The sequence below is a fragment of the Strix uralensis genome, chromosome 19, assembly GCF_047716275.1.
Source record: "Strix uralensis isolate ZFMK-TIS-50842 chromosome 19, bStrUra1, whole genome shotgun sequence".
In the NCBI taxonomy this organism is placed as follows: domain Eukaryota; kingdom Metazoa; phylum Chordata; class Aves; order Strigiformes; family Strigidae; genus Strix; species Strix uralensis.
Window position 1 is genome coordinate 9421181 of NC_133990.1, and position 26627 is coordinate 9447807.

Sequence of the window (26627 nt, forward strand, 5' to 3'; positions counted from 1 at the left end):
ACCTGAGACACTTCACTTGTAATTAATTCTCTGCTGTTTTCTGCTGTTCCACTTCTTGCCACAGTTCGTTTGCTTCCTAACTCCAGAAATTAGCTCTATTGCTAGCTCAGATTTTATTTGCGTTCAACTGGGGTTTTTGCCTTAAAAATACTAGGCAAGAACCCCCTTGGGTTTTGAGAAGCTACTTGGCTCTTTTTCTGTGCCTTGCCAGAGCAGTAGCCTGCTCTTTTCTATGGCTTTGAGCTGACGATTTTGTTGTGCTTCCTGCTCACTGTTTATACATGAGTTGGATTCCTCCATTATGGTTTGATAAATCACGTTACCAGGGCTAAAGGATCATTCTGTACCTGAAACGCAGAATGTTTCCTGCACTGAAAAAGCACGATACCATGTCAGAAGTCTGCAAGAAAACCAGCAGCAGCAGGCAGTTTTTCTCTGTGGTGGAGTGCAGTGTAGGGGATTGGGTTTGCTTTGTGAAAACTACATCTGTCTGTCTGGAAATCTGCCTTGCTTCTGTCTCTTTCTCTGTAGTTGTAAAGGCTGGCATCAACTGTAGGGGCCATTTTTTTGGAGCTTCAAAGGGCTGTATCAATCAGGACTAAAGTCATCTGTACCATTAAAAATGAGCTCCAACGCACATACCAGCACCAATCACAGCATGGGCTGTAAACCAGATTTGGCAGCAGCATTTCCAGTATGGGCCTTTTGCTATGTAAGCCAAAGGAGTTCATCATTATTAGGTTGTCCTCTAGTGGACCAGCAGCAGACAGAAATCTGGAGCATGCTTCATCCAGGCATTGTAGCTCTTAGGAATTGGAGACAGTCTGGGGCCAACTTGTCTGCTACGCTGTGATGTTGTTGTTGAGTCTCTGGAGTCGCCTCAGTCAGTGATTTGCCCACGAGGTTTTTCCCTAGCAGATAGCCATGGTATATACTACACTTTTAAACCTGCACAGCTTGCAAAAAGAGTGGTGTTTCTTAGTCACTTAATATTTTCTTAAAAGACCCTTTTGTTCCTCACATCTTGGGCAAATGTTTATGTTCATCAACCAAAGCAAGCTATGGTTTGCATACTGGGATGGTGGACCTAAGGCAAGAGAGCTACTGTGAACAGGGTTCTGTCCTCTGCAGTGAGGGCCTTCGTGTCATTTCGCTTAATCCAGTCTCGAAGTACAGAATATGAGTGTTTGCATGGGAAACTGGTGGGCAGTTGCTATTCCAAACATTTTTCCTGCGTAGACAAGCTCCTACTCACTTTCCCTGGAGAGGAACAAGTTATCTTATAGCTTTCAAAGAAAGAACATTTAAATTTAGCAGTTTCCAAAGCACAGCATTATTTTTAATTTGCAATCTCAAATATTGCTGTTCACTTAGAAACCGCCTTGCATTTGAGGAAGCTGTAATTCCTTCTTCTCGGCTGTAGGGGCATAATAAACCGCAGCTGCTCCATCCCTGATGCACATGTGTCACAGCTGCAATGACAAAGCCGTGCTCAGCGCTTGAGATTCACTTCACCAGCATGGCTACGTGACTTTTATTATTGGGCTTTTATATTCAGACTTTGACAAGGTTTTGTTCTCCCTTTTTGCGATGTCAATAACTTATGGAATTTCATGCCCCAAAGAGGGGCTGGTCTCTGTAAAATCAACCCCACCAAGTTGAAAGGGTAGAGAGAAGGAGACGAATATTAACTGCAGCAACTGGTGATGCATAGCCTGTCTGTGCATAGAGCTCGCCATTGCCAGGAGCAGGCACAGTAATCAGCTCATTATCTGGCTGAACACTTGAAGGCAGCAGCTCTCTGAAGGACTAGTTCTGTGAATGCTCATCTACTGGAAAATGCAGCTGGGACGAGCTCTCAAGGGACCCTGGGATATAGCCAAGGAGTTGTACTAACCATTCCATGTAATTACAAGGAAGATTGAGGCACTAACCCCTTGAAAACACATCTTAAAAGAGAGATACAATAATTAACATTTAAGCAGGGAACTGCCATCTTGACAGCCTAATGATGTGGATAAAGGTGTGGAAATGGAGCTCAGCCCTTGAACATAAAAGAAAAAAAATTACTTCTTCCTACAAACTTGGCATCACCACTATCTTTAGACCATCCTGTCTGCAACATCACTGTTATAAAGAAAGATAGTAATCTTCCAAAGCTGCTGCTAGGCAAATTCTGTGACTAGGGAATGAATCTGGCTGGTCTAACAGTGGTTTAACCCTGAAAGGCTCTTGCATTTCAGTAATGAGTTATATTTCCTGCGTCTGTCCCAGCTGGAAATCCTGTCTTACGCAACACGAATAGAACCACAGTATCCCGTGGGGCAGAACGCAGCGCCGGCTTCTGTTACCACGCTACTGAAACCATTTCCCCAGCTCGTTTCACCAAATAATTTCTCATTAAATGGAGACTTTCTCGTTTGCTAAATATTTATTTAGCACCTAGCTACTACTATGATTTGCACTCTGGAGAGAGGAGCCTTCACTAAAAGCCAAGTTGCAAATCCTCCCCTCTAACTCCCTGGTCGTCTTATTCACAGCTCCAGACTTACAGAATGGGCCTCTGTATTTTCCTTCCTTAGCTCTTTGTCTTTGTTTATATTGATCAAATAGCCTGATGGGTGAAGCTTCACCCTTGCGGTGGCCTTAGGGGTAGGGATGATTTCATTCAGGATGTGTTAGACATGGTGTGTCAACCCTCCACGCTGGCTGAGTACTTGAATATTGTTGCCTCTGTCTGATAGCTGCACATCAGTCTCACCCCTTTTCAGGCAAGATTGGTAAAATAGTTTCCAACTACTGATCCGTTTTGCCTCCCTTGATTCTGTAAAGTGAGTCTTTGCTATCACTTCTCATCTACAAGGAAGGAAAATCTCATGTGGCAAAGTTAAATAATTTCACTGAAGCCACATGCTGAGCTTGAGGTCAAAAATTGACAGTAATTCTCTCTACAGCAGCGCTGGTTTAGGCAGCATCTTATCCATCTTTCTGCAATGATTATCCCAGCACAACTGTTTGTATCCTCACAGAGGGATGTCTGCTGAATGTAATCATCTGATTAAAAAAACCAAACACACACAGAAAACCCAAAGGTTTGAAGGAGTATCTTCATCAAGGCAACTTGATGGCGACTCAGGCGCTGCTGTCGTTGATCCAGATGTGTGCGGCATATATGGTCTGGCTGATTGGAGAGAAGTTGCTGTCCTGTTTTGATGCCTGATTCGATTCAGATCAGTGCTACTGTGTGATCTGGTACTGCCCTGAGCTGGTGTGAATGAACACTGAGCCACGAGCAAACCCCTGATTTCCCAACTCTCAGACTCTGCTTTCTCTTTTATGTGTGTGTCTCTAATGAACACAGGAGGGTGAAGCCCCCTTCTCAGCTGCTTGATAGTCACACATGGCTTTAGAGGAATACTTAGCTAAACAACTATCTAAACCTTCTTGTTATCCATGCTGGATTTCTAATTAATTAGCACAAAATGGGAATTTATCTGAAACCAGATGACTACCTCCTCTCTCCCTGCAGGCTTCCTGCCCTTGAAACGACAGGTCTGAGCTGCCTGGTCAGTCCTGGCTCATTCCAGTCCCATGCTGCTAATTTGAGGTTTTAGCCTTCAGCTTCTGCCCATCCCAGTTGCTCACAACGAGCCAAAGGCCGGGGCAGCAGCCTTCTGTGGTTTTGTTTTCATTGCTAAAGGTTAGATGATCCCAGAGACAAAAGCACGGCCAAAAATAACAAGAAGGGGCCAAGCAGGGTTTGCCCCGTGACAGGGAAGCCGAGAGGCTGGTGGGCTCCATGGCCATCCGCAGGCAATGTGCTGAGGTCAGGGATGCGGATGGGAGCTCCGTGAAACAGGCAGATCCCGTCGTCAGAGATAAGAAGCTGCCGGCAGCTCTTGACGTTGGACAGAAACAACCAGGAACCCCCAGGGAGACAAATCCTGCCACAGGGTATACGCTGTTAGTTACTGTGCTTCCCTTTTACAAGAACAGGCATTAGCACGAGGAGGCAGCTGTAACCTGAATTCCTCCTGAGTCTGAATTGGGTGGGGAAAAGTTTTGGCTCAGATCTGTAGCTCATGGATAACTGCACGGGGCTCAAGAGGAGGCAGAGCAGGAGGGTTGATGCAGGGGGGGTAATGACCAAGAATAGATGTTTGCCCAACCCAAAATAAGTGCTCTGCCACCCTTTTCAATGAGAATGATGATGATGAACTTGGAAATGGAAATTACAGATCTGAGATGAAGCAAAACTAAAAATCCCAGGAGGTTCAAGTCAGGGAGACGAGATAAACTTCAGTGAGTGCCTGGAAAGAGCTGTCACATGAAATTGCAAATCCAAGTGTGAGGATTTATGACAGAGCTAATAAAAAAAAAAAAAAAAAAAAAAGAGGTGGTGTTTTATAACCGGAGACTGCAATCCTGCTGCCTAATTCTGAGCAGGGGCAGGAGGGAGGAAAGCAGTAATAGCTGATTTTTGAGCTGCAGTACATTGAATCTACCTAAAGCCCAGTAAAGCATTTGATACAGCATCTCCCAGGAAATTCTTAGGTTGGAAAAAATGTGGAGAAGCACAAAATCTGTAAAATGAATAAGGAATTAAATCACAAGTGAGACTGAAATGTTGTGTTGTGAGGGGGACTGTTACTGGTGGTAGCACAGGATGGGAAACCCTCCTGACATGGCCCTTCAGGCCTCAGGGAAAGCTCCGCTCACTTCAGCAGTCAGGTTGCTGGAGCAGCCAGATGTTTCTTTCCTCTCTGTTTCCCCCCTGGCAAATCAGCCATATGTGCCCTGTGCTGCTGCTGGGCATGGAGACGTCTGCTGGGGCTGGAAGCAGTGGCTGAGGGCGCTGGAAGGGGTGGGAACCTTTTAAAATGATAATGAAAAAGTAAAATGATGCTTGCTTATGAAAACAATAATTGGTAAACCACTTGGCCCCTTAGGCTGTTAAATGCCAAGAGCAGAAACAGACGTTTCAGCAATAGCAATCAGCATTTCTTATCAGCTGGGAGTTCATTAGTTGGAAAGACAGGAGAGGAGCAAGACATGGGTTTGGTGTGAGCTGCCTGTTTAACATGGCTCAAAAAAAAAGGCAAATGTGATTCTCATAGGGACCAGGTGAGAAGTTTCCCTGGAAGGAGTTACTGTTGTTGTGTAAGGTGGGGGTGAGGCTTCCTCTAGAAACCTGCATGGATTTTTGGTCTTTCGTGTCCAGGTCTACCTAAAAAGTTGAGCTGCAGAAAGACTAAGCAGGTCAGGGCAGAGTTGGGGTGCAGGGAGGTGACTGGGGTGGTGCTGGGGACAGGCAGACCTGGTACCACGTCCAGTTTTGCAGGTCAAGCTCACAGAACAAGATGCTTTCTGTGACGGTATTTCCTTTCAGACTCAATGCAGGTTTCAGGAGAAGGGTTAAACAAGCCAGAAGTTGGCTGGTTTGCTGGTTGCCTTAAAATATTTGGAGAGAGTTCATCTGGATAAAAATCAGCCCCAAACGTTATTTTTGATTGACTCAGTTCCTGGAGGGTTTTGCGGCAGTAGAAGATGCAGATACATCAGTGTGATCCTTTCTAAATGTCCCAGTTTGCCACCAGGTCTCTTTCTCTCCCTGCTCCAATTTTTTCTGCTGTGTGAGACGGGCTGTTGGTGTAGAAGGCAACAGAGATATTTCTACTGCCTCCTGCCCTGGGTTATTCCTCTATGCAAAGGCCCCTCCCCACGTCTTGAGCCACTGTAGCCCTGTGGTTCAGTGCACTCGGATCCTGTTCCTGCTGGCACCGTTCATGGTAGCCTTGCTCACGCCTGTTTTTTAACTCCATGCCTTATTTTCCAGACTCGGGTGACAGTCAGTGCACCCAAGTAAAGCAAATCGAAATGTACTGTGCTAAGTTTTGTGTAAGAGTGTGTGTGTGTATGAATCTGGGCTGCTGAGGTTGCAGCCGGGGTTTTCAGCAGACCCAAGAAACCAGATCTATCTCTAGATCCAGGTTTCTTTCCCGTCAGAAAAACACAGTTAATTAAAGCCTTCTCCTGAAAGGAATTTCTTAGCCACACTAGAGGGATAACAAAGCGCAAGCCATGTCCTTAATCCTGCCCTTTCATCTCCTGGAAATTCCTTCCTCTCCTGTCTCTTTCTCCGTGTCCTGATTGTTAAAAGAAATGAGAAATAATTTCCACTTGGAAAAAACCCAAGACAACAAAACTCCAGCCCAGCTGATCGTGGCAGAAGCCAAGGAGACGGAAGCTGAAAGGAGGGAGCTGTTAATGAAGCATCAGTGGCAAGCCAGGGGCAGGAGCTGGAGCCCATCCAGATGGCACTGCTAATTCCCTGCATCCACTTTACACGCATGTCCTCTCGGGGAAGAGCCCGGCCGTGCGGCCGCCCTCCGCAGCGCTGGTCAGCCGCAGCCTCGCCTGCAGCCCTGGGAGGGGATTTGCCTGAATTACTCCAGGCCTCCAAATTGGCTCATCCAAATTCCCTCCATGGATGAGGAGTGACATCTTCCCCGCTGCCCATCGAGGGGAAATGGAGCCCCAGACTTTGGTTTTCAGCATTTCATTCCTGCAGGGATGCATCAGTGCTCTGGTTGCTGCTCTCTCTCCAGCCATCCCTGCCAGCATGGCAGGGAAGGGCTGGGAGGAAGGAGCAGAGGGTGGAGGGGGCAATGGGAATGGGGAGCAGGGGTGCGTTGGCACGGCCCCATGGCAGAGCATGCTGTGGCCGGGCCAGCGGCGCCCCATCCACAGCCTGAGCACCCACAGCTTCCCTTCATCCCCTGTCAACCCAGATATTCATGTTTCCTGGCCTGACAGATAAGGCGGCGTCGCCATTAATCAAGAGGCCTGGAGAATGGGATCAACGTGAGGCAGGCGTGCTGCGGAGTTAATCTCCTTTACTCCCCGATGATGGATGGAGCTCATTGCAGACATTAATCAAGTCTGTGTGCGTGCACCGGGCAAAATGGATTAGACACTGTGCTGTTGGCAGAGGTGCTCCCCCAGCCCCTGGGCAATCCTGGAGGATGCCCAACACGGTGGCAGTACTGGCCGGGACTGAAGTGCAGTAGCATGGACAGGTGACGGAGAGGTTACAGCTGCTAGGTCCCAGGGAGAGCTTAGATGTGTCCCCACTTCTGCTTTGCAGGTGCTGGCTGCACCTCTTTCTGGGGACTGGGCTGGGTGGTGGGTCCTGGCCATGACTGGACTGGGCTCAACCATGGAGCCACTTTCCTAAATAACCTGCAGAAGCTGTTGGGATGGTTCCAGGTGCATCTGAACATCTCTGGTTCTGTAGCCCCCAGGTCTGCTCGTTACCCAGAGGAGACCTGGCTGTCTGTGTGGCAAAGCTCAGATGGGAATGGAGCTGGAGCATCAGGCAGCAGAAACCACCTGTGAGCCCCTGGAGACTCCAGGAAAGGGCTGTCCTGGATGAGCAGGAATAGGACCCACCACCAGATGCCAGCCCTGGTCGTGGCTCTGCAGAATCCCATGTAAAAGGCTCTTTTCTGGTGTGAGATCAGTGCAGGGCAGAGATGAGGGAGATCATGCCCCAGCTCCAAACTGTGGTGTGGGCTACTTCAGACATTGTGGACTTGAGGAGCAGTGTCTCAGAGGCAAAGCAAGACTGTTGCAGATAACACGAGAAAAATGCTCTTCATCTGCTTCAGACTGGTGGCGGAGGTACTAGCCAGTGAAAATAACCTTAAGTCTTTGTCCTCTGAAGGGAGAAGCTCAGGCCCGAGGAAGCAGAGGGAAATGCCCAGTTCACAGACTGTGCTGTAGCACAAGTGTCACACCGCAGGGAACAGGGTATGGATTTCCATCTTAGCCATCCCACAGCACCTGCTTCTCCCTTAGAAAGGAGCGGCTCGGGGTATTCCCGGCAGGGAGCCCTGAGCCCCCATCTCTATTGAAGCGATGCCGGTGGCCCGCACGCTCCCTGCTGTGCGGCAGCTGGAGGTTGCAGTATTCACTGACAGCCAACGAGTTGTGGTTTTCTGATGATTAATGACACCTCCCTCCTCATGGGAGCCATTCAGCCTCCACGCTGCTGGATGATAACAGTCAGAGTGAATATTGGGCGTTTCTAGAGAATAATGCCCAGTGCAGGGACTGCAGTGCTGGGGTTGTAGATTGGTCTATTCTCCCCAGGTTGGTCCTGGAAGGGGACTCAGTTTCTGCAGGTAAATGTGCCTGACCTTCATTTCCAGGATAGGTACAAGTGGATGGACAGTACCAAGAGGATGTTCACAGACATTTTCTTTTTCCCTCTGCCTTAAGTGCAAAGCCCAACTGACATCAAAGCAACAGAAAGTCTAATCCCGTTTTGAATCAGTGCAAGCACACGCAGCGAATGTTAAACAGGGAATCCAGCAGCAAAAAAAGGGAGGATTATCTTTAATTTCCTGAGTGAGGGACTGAGCAAGGGAAACAGAGAGAAAAGAAAGGCACAGGACCAGAAAGAAGTGACTGTCAGCACAGGGAGGCTCGTGGAGGAGGAGGAAAGCGGGTGGACAGGGAGGACAGTGCGAGCAGCAGCACACGTGTGCCTGGAGAGGTGAGTCCGGCGGGAGCTGAGTGCTGGCACGTGGGAAGGCTGCTCCTGCCCAGAGCCCTGTGCCAGCACCGGCCTGAGTTCCCACGCGGATGCAGGGGAAGGGATTGTGTTCAGGGTTTTCTGTGCCAGGGCAGAGGCTGGTGCAGGCTGTAACTCCCAGCTTGCACGTGTTCGAGCTGAGGCTGCGGTTACTTTTCAAGAGAGCTTGGAGCTGGACTTCAGTGGAATGATGTAACCGAGGGCTGGTTACCTGATGTCACGTGTGCGCAGGGGGATTTCTTTGCTGTAAAAGACTGTAGCTGAGCAGAGCTTCCTAAATCACCTCCAAAGCCCTGTTACCTGCTGGAGAAGTGACTCTAGGTGAGGTGTATGTTGCTGTCAGCCACCAGCAGATACCACCAGCTCTGCTAAGGGCAGTCACTGCTGTTTTTCACGCTATGGCTGATGTTCAGTTTTGTGGAGCGTGTGCCCATGGAGCTGTGTCCAGGTTCTGGCCTGGGGCTGGGATGTGTCCTGGCATTGAAGCCCTCCCGGCAGCGGTGGCTGGCCAGAGGCTGCAGGCAGCGGCTGTGCTGCACATGGTGTAGGGGCAGGAGGTGTCTGAGGCCAAACCAACCCAAACCACCCCTTTGCAGAGCCTGGTCCCTGGCAGCACAGCATCCTCCTCCTCCTTCGGGGCAGTGCATCTCCCTCTTGATCAAACCTTCTAATTTTTCTTCTTGGACTTCTTCCAGTAGCAGCTATTGCCAAGAGGGTTTTAAAAAGGCGATGGGGTAAATGCTGCATATGTAAACACCTTCTGTGTCTGGATCCCCCATCCTTCTCTAGGTGTACTCCTGACATTGCAGCCAGCAAGGTGGAGTGCTGAGCCAGGTGGGAAATGCCTGTCCTGGATGCGATATGGGAGGGGACAGATGCCTGTGGAGGAAGGGTCCCTGAGGCTGGGATGTGACTGCTGATCACCGCGAATGACACTGAGACTTGCTGGGCTGTTTATGGACTCGGGCACCTTTTGGTGCTCAGCGAGCCAGGCACTGTGGGAATGAACGTCAGGAGCTGCAGGAAGGGCTCCTGGGGGTGGCTTTAAATCTGGACAATAACCTGCTTTCTGCTGTGGCCTGATTCAGTGCAGGAGAGGCTCTTCCTCACCCTGCTTCATTCTCAGCCCTCGCCTTCCGCCCTGCAGGACAGATACTGGGGTGCCAATGTGGGGTGGCACAGCCTCTGCCGCTTGTGGGTGTGCAGGTACCAGCCCCAGCCCCACTCCGACCCTGAACTAGGAGTGTCTGGGCAGTGGTATGTGCACACCTGCCCAGGGAAAGCAACCCTGTCTGCCTGTGGGAATCCTCCTCTGCCTGCACAGCTGCCTTCACTCCCATGTTAGTCTGAGCCTCCACCTGCCCTGGGTGCAAGACACAGCCTTGGGGTTGCAGCAGTAAGTCTTCGGGTCGAGCTGGGCACGTTCCCTGAGGTTTTAAACAGCGAAAGGAGGAGCCTGAGCCACAGCTGAGAGGGGAGAAGTATATCTCCATCCAGCTGGTTCATAACATACTTAAAATGTTTGGGATGTCTGGTATGGGCCTTTACAGGCCTCCTACCCACACGATGGGGATGAGATGGCTGTGACTTTCCAAGTTTGGCTTTTATGGGTGAGACTTGGGAGTGAGAGCCTTGCACTCTCAGATCTTGGAGCTGTGTCTGTCCCAGCCTCACCTGGAGCCAGTGCTGGCATCGGAGCTGCTGTGGATACTGCTGCGTGTGTTGCTCCTGCCAGTGGGCTTCTTCCCTCCCTGGCAGCAAATACATCACTGAGTTTTTTACCCTATCCTCAAAATAATCTCGGAGTAGGGAGGAGGGGTTTGCACAGCTGCTGGGGCTGTGAGACGAGCCAGGATGAGCTGTGGCCATCAATCAGCCATCCTAGACATGGGCTGGGGAGAGCTGGCAAAGCGTTGCGCAGTGACTTGAGTCAAAACCACATCTCTTGTAGGAGCAAGTAATCTGCTCCTCCCCCTCAGCCCCTAACCCAAAAAAGCTGCTTTGAAATGTTTCATTGAATCAAAAAAAAAAAAAAAAAAAAAAAAAAAAACCAAACTCCTTTCCAATACTTTGCAAGGAGACGATCGTTGTAGCAGGGGCCTCTAGATGGCAACATCGACCTGAAGCAGGAGCAGGGCCCCGCCGGACCCGAGCAGCCCGGCCCGCAGGGGAGCCCCCAGGCCCCGCACCCGCAGCGGGGAACACAAATCGGTGCTGCCTCAGGCACATTTCTTCAAGGGCTGAGGACAGGGCCGGCCCCTCAAGGGTGCCTGCACCCTGAAAACCTCCTAGACTGCAAACATCTTGCCCCAGTGAGGAGAGGCAGCAATACGTTAAGGGGGTTTCTCTGTAGTGGACACTCAATCCATGCTCTCGGCACCTGCTCTGCGGGCACAGGGGAATAAATGTCATGGTGGGTCTGTCGGCTCTGCAAGGTGGACGTGGCTGGAGCCGCTGGCAGGTCTTTGGGCTGGGATCACCCACCAGCCCTCCAACCTCTGAGAGTCCATAGAAAGCTCAGATATGTGATAGGAAATGGGGGCCACTGCCTGCTCATCCCCCTGTGCTGCCTGCCTGCGGGCAGGGCTATAAAGCGAAGGCATCGGCCTTCGGTGTGGAGTCAGGAGCACCAACGTGTTGTTTAATGTTCAAAGGCTGCGCTAGAAATTGTGGATTTCTGGTAAATCAGGGTAAACCCTCCAGTGGCATCCTCCATTCAAAAGGCTTGTGTGACACCAGAAACTGAAGTTTAACCACACAAGCATAACTGAAGCAACATAAGCTTTGGGTGGAATATCGGTGCGGCATGTCCTTACTGCGGTGTAAGGGTGTGCTGCCAGAGGTCACTGGGCTGGAAAAGTCCTACCCCTGCCTGAAACAGGACCCACAGTTTGTACAAAGCAAGGCCTGGGCTCCTCTTTTGCAAAGGGGGTTTAGTCTGTGCTCAGGGAGCTGCAAAGCTTAATTAAGATCCTTAAAAGGACAAAAGGTGCTACATAAATTCAGGGGATTATTATAAATGTCACTGCGCTTTACAAGCTCTGGCAAAACTCACAGGAGGAATAACGAGACATTTAACTTCGCAGCCCTTCCTAGCAGGGCTTCTTACGGCTTCGTGCTTCAACACAGCAGCCATAAAATGTTGACATTTATAATTAGATGTGCATAATAATCTCTTTATTCCTGAACTGAAAAGACAGGGTGTGTCTTGAAACGTCAGTTCCTCCTCCTGGCCGAGGATCCCTCTTACTGGGATTGCTCACGAAACCATCATTTGGCAAAATGTCTCGGGGCCTGGTTCGAAGTGGTGCTGGATCTTTGCAACTCCCCCGGGGAGCTGTGGGCTGGGCACTTAGTGAATAAAATCAAAGCCTCCGTGTGTTTTAATCTGATTAGTTGATGATAATCTAGGGGTATCATGTAGCAAAAGCTGTCCAGCTTTATTAGGCAATCTCTTGTTTTAAGAGAACTGTGCTCGGGGGACTGTTGAGGACTGGCAGAAATGGGTGATTTTGGGTGGTTTTTACTGCGTTGTGAGAGTAGAATGAATTTGGGGCTTGGACAGCTGGGCAGCGATGGATTTTTGTCCCGTGGGTGCCGTCAGCAGCTTTGTGCAGCCCCTCTGCCAGGGTGGTCGGTGGTGGAGGGGGCAAAGGGCTGCCCGGGTCAGACGGGGGCTGGAGGTGGGGGATCGCCACTCCCCCGCCCCGGGGCCAGTCCCCGAGCACCGGGTCGGAGGTGGGGGACCTCCCACCGGGGCCGGTCCCGGAGCAGCGGGGTCGATCCCGGGCCGAGGGTGGGGGATCGCCCCCCGGGGCCGGTCCCGGAGCACCGGGTCGGAGGTGGGGGACCTCCCACCGATGGCCGGTCCGCAGCACCGTCTCGGTCCCGTACCACGCCGGTCCCGGGCCGCCTTGGCTCTTCAGGCAGGCCCCGCTCAAAGCGAGCCGCTCGCCCGGGAGCCCCAGGGGCATCCCCGGGGCGGGAGCGCTGCCGGTACGGCGGGCTGCCGCGGCCCTGCCCCTGCCCAAATCTGCCGGCGCATCACGGTGAGTGACAGCAGCCCCGGCCCTGCCCAGCCCGCACAACCCGCCGGGCTTTTCCAATCAGGCCGGGCCGGGGAGGGATTTCCTGCCGGGACGGGGCCAGCCCGAGCGGGACTTTGCCGAGCGCTGAACCGCCCTGCGAGCCGGGCAGCCGGGACCGCGCCGCTCGCCCCGCTCCGCTCCCGGTCCCGGTCCGGTCCCGTCCCGCACAGCTCGGCGAGTTGCTGCTCGGCTCGGCACTTCTCGGCGTGGCTGGGTCCGGAGCGGTACCTCTCGGCTTGGCTCGGCTCGGTTCGCCCCGGTGTGGGCGGGCAGGTGAGTGGGGCCGCCGGGCCCGCCGGGCTCCGGCCGCTCGCAAAGGCAGCGGAGCCGCTCGTCGGGGTGGAGGGGGTGTATGTAAAAAAATCTTTTTCTCCCTCCAAGAAGGGAGCGGCCCAGCCCAGGTCCTGGAGGGGGGGGGTCTTGGGGCGGGGGGAGACGGAGGCGCGACCGGTGCCCCCCCCTCGCTGCCCGCCCGCCCGGCCTCCCCCCGCCGCGGGCAGCGCGGGGCTTCCCGGGGCCTCCCGGGGGAGGATGGGGGGGAGCTTCCCCCGCCCGCCCCTCCGGGACCCAGCCTGGGTGCCTACTGCTCTTTCGCATCTTTCCTTCTCCACTTACGTAATTGGTTTGTTTTTGTTTTTGTTTTTCTTCTCTCCCTCCTTTTTCCCGGCGCTGCCGTTGGCTGCGGGAATGTTTGGGATACTTCGGTTCTCCAGGTGGATTCCTGGGCTGGAAGCTCAGCTCTGCTCGGGTGGGAGGGATGTTTGCTGTTGCTTTTCCAGCTTTTTGCATTTCTCGACTTCTACCTTCGCTGCTGCTCCTCTCTCGAGAGGCTGAAGAGGTGGAGATCGGTATTTGGAACTCTCTTGAGTTACTCGCTGAGCCTCGTGTGCTCCGGGAGAGGTAGAGCAGCAGCACGGGGCTGTTTTCTAAGTGAGGCCATGCAGACTTTTTAAATAAATGAATAAGTAGCCTCAGCGCCCTCACACTCACTTTTTGTGAGCGCTTTTGAAGAGCAGCGTGAAGTTGAACGCGGTGCAGAGGGTTAAATGAAATAGTTTTGAAGACCGGTGCAAGGCAGGAGGTTTCAGGAGGGGATTTGTTTGTGGCAAGAGGTTAGTCTGAGTCAAGCGGCTGAAACTTTGCTCTAATGTAGATTAAGCTGGTGTGGGCACCCCAGGATGTGGGGAGGTGACAGCTGACCCTGGCGGGCACTGGCCTCAGTGCCTGGTACCAAGCCCCCAGGCAGCCCCAGTGCTGGGGGGCTCCTCGGCTGAACAAGCTGTGGGACCCAGGGGAGCGACAACGCGGGGAGACCCCAGCCTGGTGTGGGAACCTTAGCATCCCCTCATCCCAGAAGCTAAGCCAGCACCGGAGCATCGCCTCCCTGGCTGCCCTGTGACACCCTGGGGAGGGCTGGAGCACGGGGGGAGCCCACGGGGGGTCCGTGCTCGTGGGCAGCTGCAGCTTCCAGCTTTACTGTGGGTGGGCTGAGCGACACTGTGCCATGGGATGCCCCGTCTGGTTTTGCCTCCCCCAATCCAGGCAGGACCCGTCTTCCCGCTGTTGCCTTCTCTCCCCCATGGTTTCCATCCCCAAAACAGTGACCTCGATTGCTTGGAGGAAGCGACACCCGCTATTACATAAACGGCTGAGGCGAGCGCGGTGGGAAGGGAGATGGTACGCCTGAGCCATGGCTGGGGGAACCAGAGCTGAGTCCCGCCTGGCCCAGCTCAGCACAGGGGGAGTTGCAGGGTGATCTGGCGATGGCCTTGCAGCTGGCACAGTGTGTGCTCCCTGCTCTCCTGCGCACACGCTCCTCCCCAGGCATCGGAGCAGCCTGCCAGATGCATGGCCCTGAACCAGGAGGGATTTTCTCGCCACCCAGTTTGGGCAGCCCGAGCGCAGCGGGAGAGCACGGGGTTGGGAGGTGTGAACCATTGCTGTGGGACCCCGTGCCCTCTCCGGAGTACCCTACCTGACTGGGACATGGGCTTGATCCTGTTCTCCTGAGCATGGTTGTGCTGCTGAATTACACCCAGCTCCTCACTTAGGCTAGAGAGAGCTCATGCACTGGTTAAAGAGCATCTTGGGTCCCAGGGCACTGAGCTTCACTGGGTAATTCAGAGGGCGAGGGTTCATCCCTGCACGGGAGGGGAGGAGTGCCAGGCAGGCTGACCCACTCCTGTGGGCTACAGAGGACTTGGACGGAACCTCCCCAGCTCCATCCCTTGGGCGCTGCCACTGGGAAGGGAGAGGGAAGATGCTGCGGTGCTCTGAGCCCCGTGTGCTGCCTTTAGGGAGGGGATGGCATGTGTGACGCTGGGGGGACGGGGAAGGAGCTTTGCCACCGTCCTGCTCCTTAGCCACCTCCCCAACAGCACCCTCAGGAGGTTTCCTCCACAGGTTTTTCCCTCTCTGTTTAACATGAGGATGAGCCAAGTCCCGCCAGGACTAAATATAGTCAAAGTATTCGTTCTTCGGCGTGGATACAAAAGCTGTCGCGACGGAGCCGGGAGGTAAATGGCCTTCGAGGGCTGACTCTGCTCTTCCCCTCCACAGGTCCCGGGCTGCCGTGCCGGGGCTCGGCCGTGCGTGGGGCTCCCCAGCGTGGCTGCAGCGCTGTCGCCAAGAGGAATGCCGAAACGAAGGGGCTAATGAGCACCAGAGAGGGAGGATCTATAACTTCCAGATGGCGACGAGCCCATAATCCCTTTGGGAAGAATTAGGGACTCATCAGCGCAGCAGAGCCTGGCGAGGGGAGCAAAGCACAACACCTCCAGCTCTGGGAGTGCTGTGAGAGGCCGAGGGCATCCCGATGCCGACTGCACTGGCCACCCTGCCCCGAGCCGCCTGGCTTTGTCTCACAGAGCCCTGGTGCTGCCGGGAGCCCGTCCTCGAGCACTGAACTATTTCTCGTTTTAATTGATCGCATGTTCTCCAACCAAACCCCATCCGGGTCCTGCTCCTCCCGACTCAGAAAGGGACTTCTGCCCTTAACAGAGAGACTTCTTCCTTCTGGTTTTTATGTCCCGTGGGATTGTAAAGCATCTTTCTTACTGGATTTCATCTCCCATCAAAGTGTGTTTTGAGGAATTACGGGCTTATTCCTATGGCTTTATAAACCACCGGGATCCGAGGGTCTCTGCCTTCCGTGCTGCCGCTGCTCCCACCTGTCTGCGATGGGGCGAGAGCAGGAGCTGATTCAGGCCGTGAAGAATGGGGACGTACCCAGCGTGCAGAAACTGGTGGCCAAGATCAAGGCGTCCAAGAGCAGTGAGTACCCATGTGCAGAGCTGTGGGCTCCCTCTCCCTGGCTGGGCACCGCTACCTGTCCCGGGGCATGAGTCCCAGCAGCAGGCTCAGGGCCATCCAAGCTGGGGTGCAAGTGGTGGCTCTGAACCCCCAGCCCATGAGTTAAGCCGTGCCTGGAGGCGGGAGCACAAGCAGCCCATGTGGATGAATGACCAGGCTGTAAGCGATCCTCCCGGCCGGGCTGGGGTTCCCCTCGGGCTGGGGGCCAGGGGCACTGAAGTGTTGGCCACTGAGCAGGGTGGGGGGCGAAGGGAAACAACAGTGGCGGGGGGACGCTGCTACAAAGGGTCTTTAGCAATTGCCGTTCACTCCCGGCTGTATTTATCTTGTGAAAAATTATCATCCCAGCCAGTCGACTGGAACCAATCGTCAAGCCTTGAATTTCAGTCTGGTAATGTTTAACCCTTCAGCAGGGTTGTTTTCTTGCATGTGCTCCCGGAAAGGTCAGCATCAAGCATGTCTCAGAGCAAGCAGCGGGCTCACGGGGGTCCCCGAGGGCACTGGGGTCCTGCAGGCACCGCACGGCGTCTGGAGGAGATGGGGAGGGTGGAAAGGTGGAGGAGCAGATCGTGGCCAGTGCCACAGTGCCCTTGTAGAGAGCTGAGCTCCTGGTCGCTTCTTGAGAACTACCAGGAGAAGGAAATTAGGAAAAGTAAATAAAAGGGCTCTTGGTGTGGTGTGTGGCCAGGGGAAGGCGCATGGTGCCTGCCCGGGCTGCGGGAGCTGCTCTGGGATGGGGGTGCAGGACCCCCTGCCAGGGCTGCTCGTCATGGGGGGTCTTGTGGGTGTGTGTGGGAAAACTGGATGGGGGAGAAAACTGTCCTGGGGAGGAAGAGGGAAAACTCAGGCAGGAGAAGAAGCTTTAATGCTTCTTGGGAGTGGCTCGGGGGGCAGAGACTGGTGCTGAGAAACATGAGTTAGGCTGAGGATTATGAACGTGAGAAGGGGATTGACTCCCCTGGGTCAGCAACTGGAAAGCTTTAACTGGGGCCAAAACTGAAATTCCCTGCCAGGCCTGCAGGAGGGCTGGGGGCCACCTCCTCCCCAGAACAAGGGGTGCCTGGTGCCCCCTGCCTGGGTGAAGGGACCGGGTACTATTGCCTCTGCGCTCATATGGGGTCCCTGAGCTGGAGCAAGAAAGGTTTGCCTGCGCAGGCAGGTCGAAGGACACCCCCAAGGCAATAAATAACGTCAGGACGTGAGCGTCCCGCCGGCTGACACAGCCCCATTCTCCCGAGCTGGTGTCCTGTGGCTGGACAGTGTGGGCAGGCTGGGGTGCCCGTGGCTCTCCTCCTCCTGCACACCCAGAGGGGTGAAGTTACACTTGTTTTCTCCAGTCCCCTCCAGTAACTCTCTCCCAGTTAAACCCAGTCTGCGTTTTCTCTCTGGCGTCTTCCCCTCCCTTCAGCCGTGGGGCACCCACGTGAACATATGTGTTTAACTCCCCCGCTGCAGTGGTGTCAGCAGCTCCCTCTGTTTATTTTCATTTTATTTCTTTAGAAGGACGGGGGGGGGGTGCAAAAAGCCTGGACCCGTGCTGCAAGCTCTTGGTGGGGCTCCTGTGCCGGACCCGCTGTGGGGACTTGGCTGGTCCCAGAGGTTCATCCCCAGCACAGAGGGCATCTCTGCTCCCCATCCCTTATGGTTCCCTCTCACCAAAGCCATGTGAGCCGAGCGTTTGCCTCTCGTTAAAACGCCTTTTCCATATGACAGGCTGAGATGCTGATTTTCTTTTTTTAAATTTTTTTTTTTAACAAAATCCCTCTAAGAGTCCTTCTGCTGTCTCAGTGGATTGGGAGCTCGGTCGCTGTGATCAGCCCTCTGGGGCTTCCTGTGCCTAAAAAAGTCATCGCACGTAAGCAAAAATCAAGCGCCAGTCCCGGCAGCGGGAACTTCAGGGACACGTTGTTTAATATTCACCGTGCACAGCCCTCCTCCCCGCGTAAGCGCTGCCGTACAAGTGGGTCACAGCACCTATTATTATAAGGCGGTGGGGCGGGCAGGGAGAAAGTTTTGGGAGCAGGAGCGGGAGGGGAAGGGCGGGTGAGGGCGGGCGTCCTGCCTGCAGGAAGGGGACGCTGGGACGACGCCATGGTCACTTCTGCAGCCAGGGAGGGGGTCTCCTCCAGGAGAGCCGGGCTGCTCCTGCCGAGCCGGCCACACTTTGCTGAGGTTCCCCGGCACAGCAATAGAAAAGTCCCGCTTTTTAATTTCCTTCTCTCTCTCCCTCTCCCCTCCCCTCTGCGTCGGAGCGCTGCAGAGTTTAATTGAAATTGTTAAACGACCCGTCACGGCTTTGGCCTTTCTCCCTGGCGATCAATCACGTCCCCGGGCTGGCCGCGCTCGCCAACAATGCGCCAGTTGGCTGGGCTGGGGCGGCTGCCGCAGCACGGAGGGGCTGGAGCTCCCAGGGGAGGCGAGAGACAGAGCCCCCCCAGGCCGGCGCTCTCATCCCTGGTAAGGGGCGATGGCTCCTGGAGCTGGATGGTGCCCGCCAAGGTTTGGGTGTCCCATCCCTGGACATGCAGGGCTAAGGGGTAGGGGATGAGGGGACGCTGGCGGGGGTGTGATGCCCCTATGATAGCCGGGGGACTGGAGAAGCCATGGAGGGTGACAGGAGCTGGACTTGCTGTTTGTCTTCCTCAAGGGAGTGGTGAAGGTTTTGTTTAAACGTGCGCAAAGTGCAAAGAAAGGGCGGCAGCTGAGCAAACTGGCGTTAAACTCTCAAGGACAGGGAGTGAAGCCCTGCCGGGGTTCAGCTGCTGCCTCGGGGAGGTTCAGCTGGCTTCCGCCAACCACTTGCCCCATTTCACCGGTGACTTGCCCCATTACACCAGCTATGTTGGGGCTTTCCAGACCTTGGATATATCAAGGACAGGGGTGGGTGCCTGGGACTTGGCTGTGTCTGGGCTGTGACCTAGCAAGTTGTTAAACACTAGCAAAGCTTGCAGGGAGTCTTGGCTTTATCCCCATGCCAGGGTTGGTGCCCCTCATTGCTGCGTCCTGGCAGCACAAAGCAGAGCAAGGGTTTCCCAAGAGCAGTGCTGACCCTCAGATGCTGCTGTCGCCCATCCAGCTGGGCAGGAGAGGGACGGTGCTGCTCCACGTGCTGCGAGACTGCAGCAGGCAGATGTGGGATAACTCACTCTCTCCCTCCCCCTTAAATTTCCTCCTAATCCCTAGTAGCTATATCAGCTTAAGCCCCGAAGCGTGAGGTTTAATACCTCTCCTGTGATTTGTTAGCCTTTGCCACCAGTGCTCTGTGTCCCTGTCCTCTGCAGAAACACTCGCCCTCCCTTCGTGTCCTGCCAGGCTTTTTCCTTTTTGTGGTGGCAGTGGGTCCATAGTTTTGGGAGAAGGAGTTGCTCCTTTTTGCAGTTTGGGGGTTGTTTTGCAATGATGTTGGATGTGCCTTTGTGCCAGCCAGCAAGCCCAGCATGCCATCCCCTCTCACCAGGGAGGACCGTACTCCTCTTTGCTGCTACTTGCAGGAGAGGTTTGTCCTGAGCCTGGGGTGCTCCAGCTGCTCTACGTGGTCTGGCTGTGGGGAAGAGCCAGGACTGGCCTCAGGCATGATCCTTATCATTTCAGGCTCTGTTACACCCGATGGCTTTCCCTGCTGGCAGTGGTGCAGGGATGTCTGGGCACCCTGCCCGCTCTGGTCCTGCCCCAGGCAGCTGGACCCAGCTCTGCCACTGAGCCCAAGTGTGGCCCTGGCCACGTCCCTTGAAGCCCAAGTTTTGAGGACGAGTTCCCAAGCGTCCTTGGCTGTGTCCTCCCCTCCTCTTCCCCATGTGCTGTAGGTCTGACGGGCTGGACCGGCTCCACAGCCGCACGCCGACTTGGAAAGGCCGTGGGCACGCCTGCAGAGAGACGCCGAGAAACTCTGCCGAAACGGGCAAAACTCCCTCTTCTGCCGAGACTGAGCCAGGAGTGGGGCGAGGCACCGTGCCCAGGGGAGCCCGGCTGGCGGTGGCCCCGTGCCGGGGACCCCACCGCCCCGCAGCCTGCCGAAACCTGCTTTTGAACCAGCCCACGGTGGGTGGGAGGGGGAGAAAAGAGGCTTCAAAGGCTCCGACGAGCTCGGCGGCTGTGGGGATGGATGGTGGCAGGGCTGCAGCTGTGCGGCACTGGGGGCTCTATCCCTCCCTCCTCCTCCTGTGACTCCTGGCCTCCCCGGGATGGGGGTCTTCTCTGGTAGCCTGGTGTTTGCTTGGTGGGTTTTCGCCTCCGCATCCTGGTTGTCCAAGCTCACGGCAGAGTCTAGCCCCCTTTTTTCCGCCTCTCTCCCCAGCAAGGAAAAGCCCCACACGGGCAGCGGTGGCGAAAGGAGTGAACCGGCGGTTGCTTTTCAAAGCTGGCCTCTAATGGGTGTTGTGTTTGGAAGGGGGCCCAGCTGCCACCGGTGTGCCCGGAGCTGGGGAAAGCGTCACCGCACCGAGCACGAGAGATAAGGCACGAGCAAACAGCGTCTCACAGGGAGACGGAGGAGGCTGTGCTGGGCATCGCCTGGCCCAGCGGGCACGGCCTCCTTGGGGCATCCAGCTCCATGCCCCTCTGCACCCCATCTCCCCGTGTTCACAAGTCCACATCTCCCCCTGTCCCAGGTCTGTGTTACTGTCCCCAGCCTTTGAAAACCTGTTGGCAGGGCAGCCTGTGGCTCCTTGCTGTCAGCCTGGGCCACCTGCAGCTGCCTTTTCCCTGCCTGAGTAAAAGAGTGGGGGGAAAAAGTTAATTCTGGGGAAGGGGATGAGCGTGGCGTCTGTCAGGGCTGCTCCAGTCCATGCTGCTGTCCCCTGGGGACAGCTGGGCAGCACTGGGGTATCCCAGGGACTTGCTGTCCCTCAGGGGAGTGCAGAGATCCCTCAGGGCCGTGCTGGCAGCCATCCCCGGTGTCGGTGTTGCTGGCGGGAGGCAGGAGGGGGATTTCCATCCTTCGGGCACTTCCCAGTGACTCAGCCCAGACCAGGGGGCTCAGCTCCCCCATCCCAAGGGCTGTGGAGGCCATTTTGGCTGTCTGACCCAGAAACGCAGGATGATTTGGATGACGACAGCTCGAAGGCAGACAGGGAAGGCAGCGCCGAGCCGTGGGACGGCGTGTGCCCGGCTGCTGGCGGCACATGGGCACTGTAACGGGGACGGTGCTCCCCAGGGCTGCGCCCAGGCAGGGCAGGAGGGGACACAGCAAGGACGCTGCTGGCACGGGCGTCCCATCCTCTGGCTGGGCCAGGGACATGCTGAGGGTACAGGGCTAGTTGCAGGCAGGAGGGAGCTGGTGGATAAAAACTTTCTGGGTGGCAGTGACCTGTGCAAAAAGGCAGTCAGCCCTGTGGGTTTGGGGATGCAGTGTGCACTGCTGGGACTCCCTGGCTTTCTACTGTACGGGAGAGGAACTGCTTTTAGGTGAAAACATCATCATGCTCTTCCTCCTCCTCCTTCTTTCCCCACAGGGCTGCTGAGCCCAAAGATCTTGCTGTGACCTAGAAAGGGGTTGCAACACTGTCCCTGTTTAGGACAAGTGGCTCCCTGTGGGCCACGACAGCATCACCAGCATCACTCCTGCCACGTCGCCATCAGGATCCTGATGCTGCAGGAAGGTTTCCCTGGGAATGGGGGAGTGAATTATTGAGTCCCAGTGGCAATCAGCAGTATCTCCCGTGGAAGATGGTTTCCAGCCAGGCGGGAGCGTGCAGTAGCGCCCCGGCAAGAGTTAAAAGAGGGGCTGGATGCCGTGCGTGTGTGTGTGCATGCACGCGCCCTGCTTTGTTTTTAAAAGCGCCTCGGCTGGCCTGGCCCCCCGCCAGACCCGGGGCCCGCCGCTGGCAAAAACTCCGGCAAAGGAGTATGAAAGGGGCAGAAACTAAATAACAATAAACCACCTTTTTCTGGCTGCTCTAGCAAGCGAGGGGGTGGGGAGGAGCTGCGAGCGCTTCGGCTCCCCCAAATCCCATCTTGACTTCCCCAAAGAATCGTGCCTGGCATGGAGAGGGAGGGACCTGCTTGAACCTTGGGGCTGCAACATCGCCCAGGCCTTGCCGAGGTGTCCCGGTGACTCACAGACCTGTCTGGAGATGCCCAAACTGCTTGGAAATGGCTCTGCCAGGATGATCTTTACCCTCCTGGGGAAGGGGTGGACACCCTCATCCATCCCTCGCTCCTGCGGGATGCCCGGGGCTGCGGCAGCCTGTGCCGGGGGTAGGAGCGCGGGCACCCCCAGCTGTTTGCAACCCCAGGGAGAAAGGCTGGAGCTGCGACTGAGCACAGCTTCGATGGTGAGATAAGGGAGCAGGGAAAACCTGCGCGCGCAGCAGGTATGCAGCTCCCGCAGCATCCCAGGCCTGGTGCAACACGTCCGGCTGCGCTTCCGCCAAGCCCTGCCAGCACCAGCGTGCCGCTCCCCCGCCGGGCCCCAGCCAAGGCTGTGCAGAGAGCGTGCGGCCCCCGGCGCTGCCGCCGTGCTTGGACCCCCACCCCGGCCTCCCCCGGGTGCCATCCCGGGAGTCGGAGCCTGTATCGGCCGACCCGGGTGGGCAGCTGTGCCATGAGGGGTGAAAACTCCCGGGGTTTCGTAACACCGTTCTCGTCCGTGGGCACGGCTGGTTGTGTAAGGCACTGTGTCTGCTTGCAAAGGGAGTTGGCGAGCACGGCGGGGCCGTTGGGTGCCCGGCACAGAGGTGCTGCCGCCGACAGGGCTGGCTCAGGCTCTCCCACCCGCTTTGCCCCCTTGCAGCATCGGTCCCAGGGTCTGGCTGGCTCTCAGCCCTTGTTGCCCCCCTCAAGCAGCCCATCTTGGGGCATTGTCTTGTTTGTTTGCCAGGACGGGCATGGATAAGCCTGAAGGGGGTTTTCTGTTTGGACCCAAATTGGTTGCAAATAGCAACAGGGAGATGTGGATTGGGAGACCCATGGATCTTCCCCTCCCATGGGCGTCCTCTCTCCCTGGGCAGGACACCCAACTCACAGCCTGAGTGACCCCTCAGGGATCTCCCCGGATGTGTCCCCACCACGGCAAGGCCACGTGAGCACTGCTTGCCTCATCAGCCTCCAAAAAGGGCCAGAGTCCTCCCTGGCGGCTAATCATTGCCTACGTGGGGGACACGGGTGCACGGTGAGCCCGGCCAGCACAGCCACAGCACTGGGGATTGCTCTGGGCTGCAGCCCAGGCTGCTCTGGTCAGCCTGAAGCACCTCAGGTTTGATTTTGTTGGGCTGATGTGCGTGGGAAAGGCTCCATGAGCCCTCCTGGCGTCCCTAAATGAGCACCCGCTAATCCTGCTGGGTTAAAAAGGAAGGAGACACTCCTCCTTGCAGGGGAAGAGGAGCTGCCTCTGACCCTGCTCTGTGCAGTGCAGGTGAGCGCCTCTGCTCAGCACCCCACCAGGGACATCCCGGGCACTGGGACAGGGACCGGCATGTGGCCATCAGCCCCCTGAGCCCCGACGTGTGGCCAGCCATGGGGGAAGGGACATGCAGCTTCCAGGACTGGTTTGCTCTCCCAGTGCTTTCCCGGCAGGGTTGGCACGGCTTGGAAAGCCATTTGCCAGGGGGCCTGGGTATGAGGCAACCTACCGTGATTCCCTGGCCAGGGTGGGGGATGTGGGGTGCTGCAGGAGGGGTGGCACGGTGCAAGAAGGGGTGCCTTTTCCTGTGAAAAGGAGCTGAAGGAGGCGAGATGACCCTTTTCCTCCCTGTGTGTACCCCTCTTTCTCCCCACCGCCCCCCCGGGATGCTGCAAGGCAGCAGGCGGGGGTTTCTGTGCTCAGCTCCCACGTCCTGCCTCCGCCGCCAACTCGGGCTTGCCGGGGCCATTCCCGACACGCACCCGCCGCGCTGGAAAGGCGTAAACAGATCGGGTTGCCGGCAGGGGTCCAGGGAGCGGGCAGGCCTTGGCTTGCATCCCACCACCGCTCGGTCGGGCCGGGGTGTGGGGAGCACCGAGGCAGCAGGATGGGATGGAGGGGGCCGACCTGACAGCAGGGTCCCCGCAGGTGGCAGGGTCCCTGTGGGAAGCTGTGCACAACCTTGGTTTGCTGAGGGGCTGGGAATGCTGCCCTTGCATCAGTTTACCTCTGGTGCTAAGGTGGGCCTGCTCTTTAGGGGTTCAGAGGTGTTGATGTGCTGCCCCCAAACCCCCTTCCCCATCCCTGCGTGGGAAGCTGCTGACCGGAGCTCATCCTGCGGACTGCGGGTCCTCAGACCCAACCCCCCCTTATCCATTGCAATTGTATTCTGATGCCTTTGACCTTGCTGTAAATCAGCCCTTGTCCCTCTCACGGTACATGGGGGGACGAGGCTGCTCTGTGTCACCCTTGTCCCCAGCTGGTCCCCGAGCAGCTGCCAGCCGGCTCCGGCGCCCGGGCTGGGCGATGGGAGGAACCCACTGCCCTCCCTGCCGGCCCCAGAGCAGCTGGGACAAGGGGAGAGGGGCAGGAACGTGAGGCCTGAAATAACTCGGCAGCTGCCGAGGCCCCCACAGGGATGGCAAGATGGGTGCAGGATCTGGTGCAGGTTCCTGCTTCCACCACGGGGATGGGGAGATGCCTCTCCTGGGACATACAGCATCACCGGCTGCTGAGTGCGTTTATCGGTGATTGCTGCTTCCAGCTGGGGACACGCAGGGTGGTGCAGGGCATCATGGTGATATAGCTGTCATGTCCCTCCCTTGTCCCCTGCAGATGGGATCCCGCTGCAGACCGGGGTTCTGGGGGAATCCTTCACTGCCGCAGCTGGATGAAAACATCCCGCTCCAGCCAAGGCACGAGAAAAGTGCCACCGGCCAGATGCTCTGCTGAATTTTGGCAACGACTTCTCCCACTTCATGGCATTGCCCGGCAAGCCGGAAACCCAGGCGGGCAGCTGGAGGGTCTGACCTGGCTGGCAAAGAGCCCTCACACTGGGCACAGGCAAAGCCGCACTGCCCTCCCCAGCCTTGGCAGGGAACGGAGAGAGCAGCGGTGGGTTCGTCTTGCTCAGGTGGCTTGTCCCAGGCAGGAGAGAGCTTGGCCTGTGCCCGCTGGGAACAGACCCATCCCTCTCGCCCTTGGTAGCAGCGTGGAGCAGCCAGGCTGTTCCCACTTGCTTTGGTAGGGGATGGGAGCAGCAAAGAGAGACAGGTGCCCTCTGCACCCTTGCTGTTGCCTGAGAGGGGATTTGGAGAGGGATCCCTCCCACCCCTCATGGCTTGGGAGTGCCGAGCAGCTGCTGCTGGGTGAGATCCTCTTGCTCTTCCCCGATGCAGATGCCACGAATGGCTGCACCACTACAGCATCTGCGGGAGCAGTGGCCCGGCCAGCATCCCCTGGGACCAGTAGGAGCTGGAGGCCACGTTTTGTCTCTGCCCAAGAGGGAAGGAAATGATTTCCTCAAGCTGCTCGGATCCGGGCTGCAATTCAGACAGAGCCGGATAGCCCGCGCATTGTTTGCTGGAAGACAACCGTAGGAAGCAAAGAGCCTCTCGTTTCAGTTTGGTAATAGAGGGTAGAGCCAGCAGCCCCCCAGGAGTGGAAATCCTTGGTTCATAGGGAGGAAAACGCTGTCCCCAGGCAGCGTCTGCCCTGTCCCCGCACAGACTGGGCTGTGTGCATCCTGGGAGACCCTGCTGGCACGTCTCTGAGCGGGGCTGGCGGCAGCACTGGCTCGCGGGGTCAGAGTTGAGGAAAGGCATCCGCAAGGTATTTTTAACTGCCTGTGACTCCAAACCCCGGCTGCGCAGCCGCCAGCAGCGGTCTGAGGTTAGTCCTCGGCTGCTGACGATTGATTGCCCACGGACTGGTGGCAGGAGGAGGGGGGGCTTTGAGGAAAATTAGGTTCCCGGTCACTGGGGCCTTGGGAAGGAGTGACAGCACTTGAACCATCGACCTTCTGGGTGACCTCGAGCGAACGGCTTCACCTCCCGGTGCCTCCCCTCCCATCCTGTGTGTGCCTTGCCTAGATTAGAGCATCCAGGGTGGGGACAGCCGCTCTGTCCGCCCCAGCAGCGCCTGCTCCAGGCACACAGCAGCTTCCCTGGGGCCAAAGGGGGAGAATGTTGCAGGATTTCCAGCCACCACATTGTCGTGTGCTTCAAGTACCGGCTGCACCGGCTGCAGCAGCTCCCAGAAACTGGCTGCCACGTGCGGGCACCAGGCTGGCAGTGATGGGGACAGGGGGCTGTAGGGCTATGGCAGCCCCATACCCCAGCCCCAACCTTTGCTGCCACCCCCGGGAGCTGCATGATTTGCTGCAGCCATCCAAGCTACAGCGGAGGGCTGGATCCTTGTTTCATTTCCTTGAGCTCATGGGGTTTTGCTGGCCACTCTGGGCTGCTCTAATTTTTATCTGGGGCTCATTGTTAGAACCATAAAATAAATAGCTACGTGCTCCTCTTGAGCGTCAAAACCCTCCAGGTGTAGGTGGGTTGCTGCGTCCCTGCCCGCCCTCCCTAATTAACTGTTGCTCAGCAAATCCAGACTTACTGACCTGCCCTAATCTTCCCGGGCAAGGCAAGCCCTTTGGCTGCTGGCGCCTGCCACTCGCCTCTCATGTCCCCCCAGACCTCTCATGTCCCCCATGAGCCTGTATCATGTTCACAGCCCTGGCCACACGATGGAAGATGGTACCCCAGGAAGCGACATCCCCCTGTGCAGGGCT

The 26627-nt window shown here is 56.3% G+C and overlaps 1 protein-coding gene across 5 annotated transcripts in view; it reads left to right on the forward strand.

The window, feature by feature from the left end:
• Positions 1–12772: 12772 nt before the first annotated feature.
• CASKIN2 (CASK interacting protein 2) overlaps positions 12773–26627 on the forward strand; it is a 34675-nt gene continuing 20820 nt past the window's right edge. For 4 of the 5 annotated variants that reach the window (XM_074889271.1, XM_074889275.1, XM_074889276.1 and 1 more), the window contains exons 1-2: positions 12773–12960; positions 15247–15960. In XM_074889271.1, coding sequence (XP_074745372.1) covers positions 15867–15960 — 94 coding nt within the window. In that variant the 5' untranslated portion in view covers positions 12773–12960; positions 15247–15866. Of the gene's footprint in view, positions 12961–14772; positions 14803–15246; positions 15961–26627 lie in introns of those variants that run through there. The other variant, XM_074889272.1, reaches the window with a different exon arrangement.